A 10,017-nucleotide genomic window follows, 5' to 3' on the forward strand; every position below is an offset into this window, starting at 1 on the left:
TTCCTCTCAAACCCCCCTCTGGGGACCCAGCCATTACAGAGAAGGACTCTCCAGGGCTGGGGGTGGCTGGAGTGGCAGCTGCCCCCAAGAGCAGAGAGAGGAATGGTGGGGCACGACTTGGCATGGCTGGAGTCCCAGAGGATGGCGAACAGACAGGCTGGGCTGCCCCAGCCAAGGCTGCGGCGGTCCTCCCAACCACTCACAACCACAAAGTGCCAGTCCTTATCTCACCCACTCTGAAGCACACTCCAGCTGACGTGCAGCTTATTGGCACAGACTCTCAGGGGAATAAGTTCAAGCTCTTATCTGAGCATCAGGTCACTTCCTCTGGAGACAAGGACCGACCCCGCCGGGTAAAACCAAAGTGTGCCCCACCCCCGCCGCCAGGGGTGAGACTACTGCAGCATCCGGCCGTGTGCTCAGACTCCACAGAAGAGCCCACGTCAGAAACACAGGAGGGAGGGAAGAAGGCGGCTCCAGGGGCAGTGCCCATCAGTGGGAAAGCTGGGAGGCCTGTAATGCCTCCACCTCAAGTGCCTCTGCCCACATCTTCCATCTCGCCAGTGAAAATGGCCAATGGCACAGCGGGTACTAAAGTGGCTCTGAGAAAAACCAGACAGGTGGCTGAGAAAATCTCAGCTGAGAAAATCAGTAAGGAGGCCCTGCTGGAATGTGCTGACCTACTGTCCAGTGCAATCACGGAACCTGTGCCCAACAGCCAGCTGGTGGACACTGGACACCAGCTGCTCGACTACTGCTCAGGCTATGTGGACTGCATCCCCCAAACTCGCAACAAATTTGCCTTCCGCGAGGCTGTGAGCAAACTGGAACTCAGCCTGCAGGAGCTGCAGGTGTCTTCTGCAGCTGCTGGTGTGCCCGGGGCAAACCCTGTCCTTAACAACTTACTGTCATGTGTACAGGAAATCAGTGATGTGGTGCAGAGGTAGCCACCGTTAGCCGGGTGGGAAGATGCACACATTTCTGAGGGGAGAGGAAAAGGGACTTGCTTTCCTGTGTTCTCGTTTCAAAAAGTGGAAGACTGATACTTGAGTGTGTTTCTGTGAAGTACCTCAGATCTCTGAGTTCTCACGTTTACAGGTTCATCTCACAAATAACAAAAAGCAAAACCCATAGGAGAGGGAAAATAGATGGGGGCAGGCCAGTTGTGGACCGGATTGGAAGCTGCACTGGGACATCAGGGAACATGCATATGTCGTGCCATGAAGAACCAAATCCAGCCCGTTCTTACCTGGAGTGATGTGAGCTGGTTAGGGCTGCTCCAGCAGGGCTGCAGGGACTGTGCCCAGACAGTGCATTGGCTGTGGCACTCATTCTGCACCACACAGAAGGGAATTGACTTGGGGCCCCAGTAGGTCCTAATGGTGATTATGCTCCAACTCATCTAACTTATTGGGTGGGACAGAAGAAAGCTGGGAATGTGCCAAGAGAAGTTTTGTTCAAGGCTGTTGGAAGCTGCTGTTAGCCTCGCTTCCACAGGTCACTGCTGCAGTAAGAACTGCAGATCAGATGGCTAGATGCAAAACTGGGAAATGTGGTTCTGTTTGCTTCTGTCCTGTTTTCCATTGGTGTATTAATTGGTACAGGAGGTAAAGAATGCTAGGAAGTATATTTAGGGAGATTGAAACCTTCTCCTAAAATCTTACATTACTTAGCAGAAGCCACTTCTCCCAGGCTAATATATTGTTTCCAAATGGACCAGGATTGGCTTTCCTCTTGTTGGTGCCTATCTTGTAAACCATAGGCATAGGAGTCTCTTTGGTAATTCTTTTCTCCCCCTTGCTGGGCAGCCTGTCTTCCTTTTTTCCTGGCAGCATTCAGGGCATTAACCAACACTGAACATTATTGAAAACAGTGGTCATGTACAGGTCTCACAGGGGAATCCTTTTCTGTTACAGTGCCCCTGCATACTGACATACCGGCAAAGGACTTGAGCAGCTATATGTTTCTTTATCAACTAAAATGCCAGGGAAAGGGTGTCTTCTTGAAACCCAGTGGTCAGCCCAGAGGTCTGAGACTGAGTGGAGAAGCTGGCTTGGTCCTAATGGCTGTTTCCCCTCCCTCCCTTATCACCTTAGACCCAATCTAGGTGGAGAATAGGGAGAAGCATTCTCTCACTGTACGGTTTCAAATGCATCACCCTAAATTATTCTCACATGCTTTTCTCCTCTCACATACTCCCCCTGCCAGTTGTTGTGCTTGTTTGTAAAGATCATATTGGGAATATTCTTTGATATTTATTTTATCATTTCACCTCTATTTTAAGAATGCGTAGTTGAAGGAACAAGTTATTTTCGGGGGACACCAATTAGATCCCAGAAACCTAATGATTCCTTTTCCTTCCCTATTCAGTTATTGTTATGGAAGTTAATTAGGATCGCTTCTTAATTTAGAACCAAGTCTAATTGGTTAGATATTATTAATACTTTCGATATCAGGTCTAATTCCAGTGACCACTTCATTCTCTTTTTAAAACTTTATGCCCTCTCCATTCCTGCCTCCAAGGAGAACGCAATATAAAAAAAATACATTAATTTTTCCTCCCAAAGGAATATTAACTTAGGAAGATAGGAATTCAACATTGATGAACAGTGAGTTTTCTTCCTGGCTCTGTCATCGATCCACTGTCAGGCCATAGCCCCGTCTCTTAATCTATTAAATGGAGGTAATGATACATGTTATCAAGGGTGTTTTGCAAATAAGTGTATAATTATCCCTTTGAGAGCCTCTCTGGAAAGCTCCTCAGTGTGGTATTGTTATATGTGAATACAAGTTTTTCATTCTCTTCTTTGCTCAGCAGCCGATAATGAAATTTAAAACTGCTGAGATTATACTAATTGGGCTAGAATACTAAGGGGGGAAAAGCGTTTTGGATAGAGTTTGGCATCTTTGACCAAGGAGGAAATTTAGTTTTCATTAGAAAGAAAGGAACTGATTCTTACCGTGGGTGTTCCAGAGGAGTCCCAGGCCAAGAGAAGGATAAGAAGGGAGGAGACAATACCGGGCATTCCTTTCAGGGGTTGGGTGATCCCTGTCTGTCTGTTACCTACAGGCAACTAGTGATCTGGCTGATCTCCTTGTAATGGTTGGAAGAGTTCCCTTTAACTTGGGTTTAAAAACCAACAGTCCTCCTGCCTTCTTCTTTGCCACTCTCCTTCATCATGTATTTCCATAAACTTGAAATCGTTTTAGCAATTAGCCTTTTAAGGGTGGGGCAGGGAAAGCTAAAACTTTGGAATATTGTTATGCTGCTTTTTAAGTTTATCCCTGTCATTGTGGATGCAACTTGAGGGATTCTAATTGTTTTTCAGGGGAATTTTTTTTTTTTTTTTTTTTTTTTAAAGCAAGGGATCTTTTCTTGAGTGCTCTGAAAATAAACCTTGGAGGAACACTACTGAGTGTATTTAAGCTCCCTGGTTTTCTCATCGAAGAACAGTCTTTGAGGGTGGGGGCTGGGTCTTTCTCAGGTGCCGCACCTGGCTCTGCCTCGTCCGCAGTAGGTGCTCAGTATGTTCATGAATAGAATGGATTTTTTTCTCATCACTGTCAAGAGTAGCATTGACTGTTGTAGCACACCCAGCCACGTGATGCTTTAACTGTGTAACTTCAGGAGTTGAGGGCTCAGGGTTCAGGTTAAAGAGGCACTGTCAACTTACTATAAAAGTGTAACTTAGGTTTTTTCCATGATCTACTTGAAAAGGACCAGATTTTTAAAATAACCATAGGTAAATTTAAAAGTTTGAATTCAAAGCAGAGAAAACTGCTTTTAGAAACTAAAAATGTAGTTTAATTCTATCTAGTTTGAAAACAAAGCAGATAGCAAAAGCCCTTCTACAAGGTGTTGAAAACTTTCTAAAGTGGTTATACGTATTGTATACCTTTGGGGTTACCACACCTTCAGTCTTTTCATGCACAGATAATATGATTTCCGGTTAGATTTACTACCTTAAAATGCAGTGTTTAGAATACATCTTGATTGTGCTTTACGTGAAGTATTTTCTTAAAAGGCTTTGTGTAAAAATGTGTATATTTTCCTACAGATCTCCATCATGACTTTCAGAGATATAGCCTTAAAAAAAAATTGGCCCTGAGAAATTTATTCAGTGTTTCTCCAGATGACATTGAGGTTCTTATAGTGGAGACCCTTTCTCAGCTGAATTATGGGGTTTAAGTTAGAATTTTCTTACAATTCAGTTGCAAGTTAGCTAGTAAAATAGTGCCCAGTTAATAAAATGCTGACTTTCCTAAGGCACCACCCATATTTATTTAACAAAATCATGGAGATTTTGAGCTTCAAGGATACAGTTTAGATAGTGGTTAAGAGTTTAGACTCTAAAGCCAGTCTAGAAGGCAAGTCACTTAACCTTCCTGGGCCTTAGTTTCCTCATTGGAAAACAGGGATAATAATAGTAACTACCTCAGGGTTGTTGTAAGGATTAAATGAGATAATGTGTGTAGGATAGTTAGCTTGAGTGCCTGGCATGTAATGAGTACTCCATAAATGTTAACTACTACTACTATTATCATTAACACTTATTCCAGTGAGTCTTAGCCAAGGATGTGCAACAAAATTTCCTGGGGTTTAAAAAAAGAAAAACAACAAAAAACCTGATGCGTCGGCCTCACCCCAGATCACGAATTCCCTGTGGGGGTTGGGTCTCAGCCAGTGTGTTTTCCAAGAATCTCTCCAGGTGTTTCAGACACCCAGCACTGTGTGAACACTAGCAATACCCCAACTCTTTTTTTTTTTTTTTTTTTTACAGCTTAAGAAATTGGAAGAGAGGATGGTTAAGTTACTTGCCCATATTCTCAGAGCAGTTAATTAGTGGCAGAGCCAAGGCTAGAGTTGGGTCTTATTCACTTTCTCATTGTGGGGTCTTTCCACCGTTCCTGTTGCCTTGTGAGACACTGCAAAAAAAAAAAAAAAAAAAAAAAAATGGCTCAGACAATCAGTCTGCACAGTGCTGCACACTTTCTAAAGCACACGTTCCTGTCACTCCCTGACCTTAAGGGACTTGAATGTTGAGTAATGGCAACACTAGCAAAGCAGGCATTCAGTAGAACTCAGTAATTTAAAAAATTATATGGGGTCATTCTTTTGGACAGACCTCAGCGACACAGCAATCTGCACTTTGTAATAAAGAAATAACAGCTTAAGTTTTAAAAAACCTAGTCCTACATTCCTTTTTCTTAAAAAAAAAGCAAACTTTATTGTTCCATATCATTTGGTAACTATGAGGTAATGTATATGAAAGCACTTTGAGAAAAGTAATATAACTATAAAGTTGTATTATTAATGTCTATTGAGAAGTTAAAACAGTTAATTAGATGTTGATTGACTTACAAGCTTTTGCCTGTGGGGGACCTGAAAATGCAGATATATGAACAATCAGCTCTGTAATTTATCACATTTATAAATATGAAACTGCTAAATGAATATGTGCAGGTATAGTAAGTGTTTTGCTAAAATTGTAGCTCAGTGCTGAATAACTTCAGAAAACTAGGGACCAACTTTCTGGTTTAATTATAGTCTTTAAAAAATAGTAACATGTACTCACTCCAGAATAAAGAAGCTCTTCTAGGGACCTTGATTCAAGAAGAGTGTGGCCCTCTCATCCTTGAACGTTTGTCCAGCACATGCTCACCCATTTAGTACCCTAAATGTGGGAGCAGACTTGTTACCTGTTCATGTTGACAGTGTCTTTTTTAACCTATGTCCTGCATAGTTTTGTTGTTTTTTTGGGGGGTGGGGTGGGGGCAGAGATGGGATGGCTGTAGAACCAGTGCACTTTGGGAATTACTTTTCTGGGATTTCCTACCAGATGTAGATGAGCTTGATATTCATCATCCCTGTTTAGTTTTTTTTTTTCCCCCCCTAAGAGGAGTAGCTGAACATAACTCACCTATTAAATTATTTAAAAAAAGAGTAAATTGCATTGGTGGCCACATCTGAGTTGTAGCTTTACTGCATTCTGACCTCTCCCACTCCCTTCCATTTTTGCTACCAATGTCATCGTTACTATCAGGCTGTGCTCCCACAGGAGTCCATGTTGAGCTGACAGGGTTGTCTACATTTTTATTCTTGATGATTTTGGGGTTTCATCATCTTGCTTACATTAACTTGTTCTACCTGGATTTGGGGGCCATCTCTGTGCTCCAAGCATCTGTTATGACCAGTCATCTTTAGGTAAGTTTCTCTCGATATAAGTTTCTTCGTATGTATTGATGGACTTCACCTATCTATATCTCTGTGTTAGCTTCTGTCAAGCCAGTAGCTCAGTTCTTTTGTAAATTCCTGCTTCAGTCTGGGATATGTGGGAGCAGGGGAGAAATAGGGAAACGCTAAGGTTGCCTGTACCTTCCATGTGACAACACAGGGAAATTGCTGTAGGCCTCACTGGTCAGAGAGGAGAGGCCTTGGGCTGGTTCTGAAACTTGTCCCATTCTTAACAGTCAGGATAGAGTTCCAGTTTTCCAGCTATCAGACTTTTAAAAATATAATACAAGGCTAGCTTTTTTTGGCAAGCCAACAGTGCCTGGAGTAACAATTACTGTTACCTGCTTTGTTGCAGCTCTGTTACAGCCAAAACTTCACTGCCACCCTCTGCCCTCCTGTATTACTTGGTGGGGGCGGGGGGTAGATTTCAGGGCTGCGGAATGAGCTGCACCCTGCTCCAGAACATCTACCCAAGTGAATGTCTTAGCTCCAGCCTGCCTTTTGTGAAGTTTACTGCAATGTCCCAAAAGATGAGTTTCTGCTCTGGGGCTGCTGGTTTTTATGCCACCCACCTGAGGTGTATATGTTCTATTGTATCTTGAGATAACAAGTGTGCAAGATGATATTTCCTTCACTTCTGACTCAGTATCCTAGATCCAAAGGACAGGAAATTAGGGAAGATTCCACCCTGTGATAATCAGGGTAAGAAGATCCAATGTTTCTCTCCGGGTGAGAAGGCCTGGGCAGGTCATCTTGATTCTGGGCTGACTTGGAGTGGTAGAGATCATTCCTAGAGGATTGTGCCTTCAAAGATGGGTTTCATGTGTTTTGCAGAGGAAAAGATTGTCAGCTAGGTTGATGTTGTACAAATATCAGACTAAAACTGGTGGAAATGAACTTTTTGGTAGCAGTGGCTCAAAGCCCCCGTCAGTGAGATGTTCTCTCCACATGGGGTGCTGATTTGGTAGATTGCTGCACTTTTCTCCATCCCCTTGGTGAGCTGGGGGGAGGACGCTCTAACTGGACCCTTCCCACCCTCCAAGTGCACTATGTACAATTATGAGTTTGAAATTGTTTACCTCTCCTAGAAAAATTATATCCTTTACCCTCTCCATTGCTCTGTGACCTGAACACAGTAGCAAGGCCCTGTTACCTCAGCCTGAGGTCACAGATGGCGTGTGAGCAGATCTTCAAACCTGCAGACCATCTAAGGGAAGGGACGTCTCCTTGTAAGTTGAAAGGCCAGGCCCCACACATGTGCACACCGACTATGTCTGTTCTTTGAGATTCTTTGTTCATCATTGTACTCGAAGCAGCAAGTTTCCGGATCCTGCATGTCATGCCAAGCTGCTGGGCTATACACACAGGGCTTGAGGTCTTGGATCATTCTACTTAACTCTTTAAAACACGGTGGAGGTGGACTGTCAAATGCCAGCAGGCTTTAAGAAAGGAAATACCAAGGGTTTGTATTGTTGGAGCTTGCTTAGATTTGCTTCTGAGCCTCAGGAGTTTTAAATCATGTATTTAAGCACATAAACTTTAGTTACAGAATGGGGCTTTTGGTTAGTAAAATTTTCACATATAAAGGCAATTAGTCTTCAGCAGTTCTAACAACAATAACACAGATATGCCAAATTTATTCTTGATTCGGAAGGTACTGCAGGATCCTGCAATGCTTTAGGGTCATTGGTGGAGAATCCAAATTCTGTTCTGTACAATTCTGAAGTACCGTACCATGTGTCGTAAGTGGCAAGAATGCCAAGAGGCAGATGTTTCCGGTAGATGAGGGCCAGATAACCAGCCTTCCTCCATTTTGACAAACCAGTTTTCACTATGGCCAGTCTTCTTGGGACTTCATCATGAGGGAAATTTGCTGAGGTCTTGAGAAATCACCCTGATTAGGCTGATTGTCCTTCAGAGAAATGAGTATTCAGTAGCTAGAAGGAACAGTGAGGTACTCATCTTAACAGTTCTTTAGGGCGTATGTTTGAAAACCCTCATATCTCAGATCTGTGTAGCGGGTACATGCGATTGATTCCACATTACGTACATACACTGTTGTCGTGCTCACTAAAAGGAGGGGAGTGAGAGAGGAGTTTATCAGATCTTTCCCTGTGGTGAATGGAAGCTGTGCCCTGGTTAGTGTGTTTGCCATGAACAGGCCGACTGAGCTGTTACTGCATGCTCAGAACCCCCTGTCTCCTGGGTAGACCCCACGCTTTTCCTTCTTTGCAGTCTGATTCTGTCATGACTATCAGTGGAGAAACCCCAGTTTTGTGCTTGCCTGGCAAAAATAAGTTTGAACATTTCAAGATGGTTGATGGAAGTTTGTCCTTAAAACGTATGATTCAGATTCTTTAAAACTTGTTTAATATTTATACCAAAGGTCACGCTCTGCAGGTGTATGTGTGGTGGGTGCACAGAGGGGGAAGTCTGGAGGGCCTACCCCTGTATGCATTGCTAAGGGGACACAGTGAGACAATATGGGATTTAATTGAAAACACATCAATCATGGGTCACACTACCAGTGTTGTCAGGTATTTGTTCTTAATTGTTATTGTAATATATTTTCAGGTGTTTTGTTTTTCTAATTTAATACTTTCACCCTGTTGTCTGACTGTGAACTGCTAACAGTGTTAAACTTGATGTAAATAATGAGGAGGCCCTTGAAAGGGGAATGCTGTCTGCCTGTTGTCTCACAAGGCTTGCCAACTTGTGTTTTATTTTAAATAAAGGTTGCAATATTTTATTGGCAATGTGGGCTTGTGATTGGAGTGTTTCTCCTATAATTTTAACTGATGGGTAATCTAAGTATAATTTCTCTCTCTCTCTACATAAAATAGATATCTGTAAGGTAAAGAAGCTGATTTTAGCAAGCATCCCTCTGGCATATTCTTTAGAGTGGTCCTCTATGGGGGTGGCTACTCACCCTTTGATGGATTACAGTTTTGGAAATGGCCAAAGGCATCATCTGGAGCCCAGCTGATACATAAGGTGGGTGATGTGTGTGTGGGTCTGTCCATCCATCCAACATGAGGTGACTGTAAAATGAGGCTTAATTCTCTCAAAGTTCATTCTGAGGACAGTTTCAAATAAGTTGTAAAAATGTTTTGAGCCAAAGCAGCATTAATGGAGTAAGTGTAGAACCTCACAGGGAACATTCTAGTCTTGTTTGACTTGGTCTTCAATTTAAAAAAAAATGAATGACTCATTGCTTTTAGAAGTAACATTTTAATTCAGGATGAGTAGGATATACTCAAGCGATGCACACATACGGTCCAATTAGAATGGCTGTTGTAGGGGAGCAGAATTTGCCACCCCAAAATATGCCTCTTTGGCATAAGGGTTATTTTAAGCTGGTTATCTTTAAGAAACTGCAGACACAGGCGAAACCTGAGTAACTAAGTTACCCTTTTGTAAGAGAGATTTACAGTTGTGAGGGAAATCTCCATTTGTAAGGGTGTCTCCCTTGCTCTACCAAGAAGAGGAGGATGAAACTCTAGAAACTTACCAGTGGAGGTGAGGACTTAAATTTGCATAACAACCTCACAATTGTTTACTGTGCTTTTTCTGGTAACCGTCCATAACTGACATCCCAGCCCCAATATCTGCTTTTGTCTTTAGCTGAAAATAGTAGTTGATAGTTTCTGCCATTTTGGAGTTAGTTTTTCTGGGTCTCTCTCATGTGTACATTTTACTAAACTTTTGTTTTTCTCCTGTTAACCTTATGTCAATTTAATTATTAGGCCAGCCAAAGATGCTAGAAGGGGAAAAGGAAAAAT

General features: G+C 42.7%; 1 protein-coding gene across 1 annotated transcript in view; it reads left to right on the plus strand.

The window, feature by feature from the left end:
• ABL2 (ABL proto-oncogene 2, non-receptor tyrosine kinase) overlaps positions 1-947 on the plus strand; it is a 105,640-nt gene extending 104,693 nt beyond the window's left edge. The window contains exon 14 of the mRNA XM_007448538.1: positions 9-947. Within this exon, the coding sequence (XP_007448600.1) occupies positions 9-947 (939 nt within the window). The remainder of the gene's footprint in view (positions 1-8) is intronic.
• The last annotated feature ends 9,070 nt before the right edge of the window (positions 948-10,017 follow it).

Source organism: Lipotes vexillifer, unplaced genomic scaffold (genome assembly GCF_000442215.2).
Source record: "Lipotes vexillifer unplaced genomic scaffold, Lipotes_vexillifer_v1.1 scaffold76, whole genome shotgun sequence".
Lineage (NCBI taxonomy): Eukaryota > Metazoa > Chordata > Mammalia > Artiodactyla > Lipotidae > Lipotes > Lipotes vexillifer.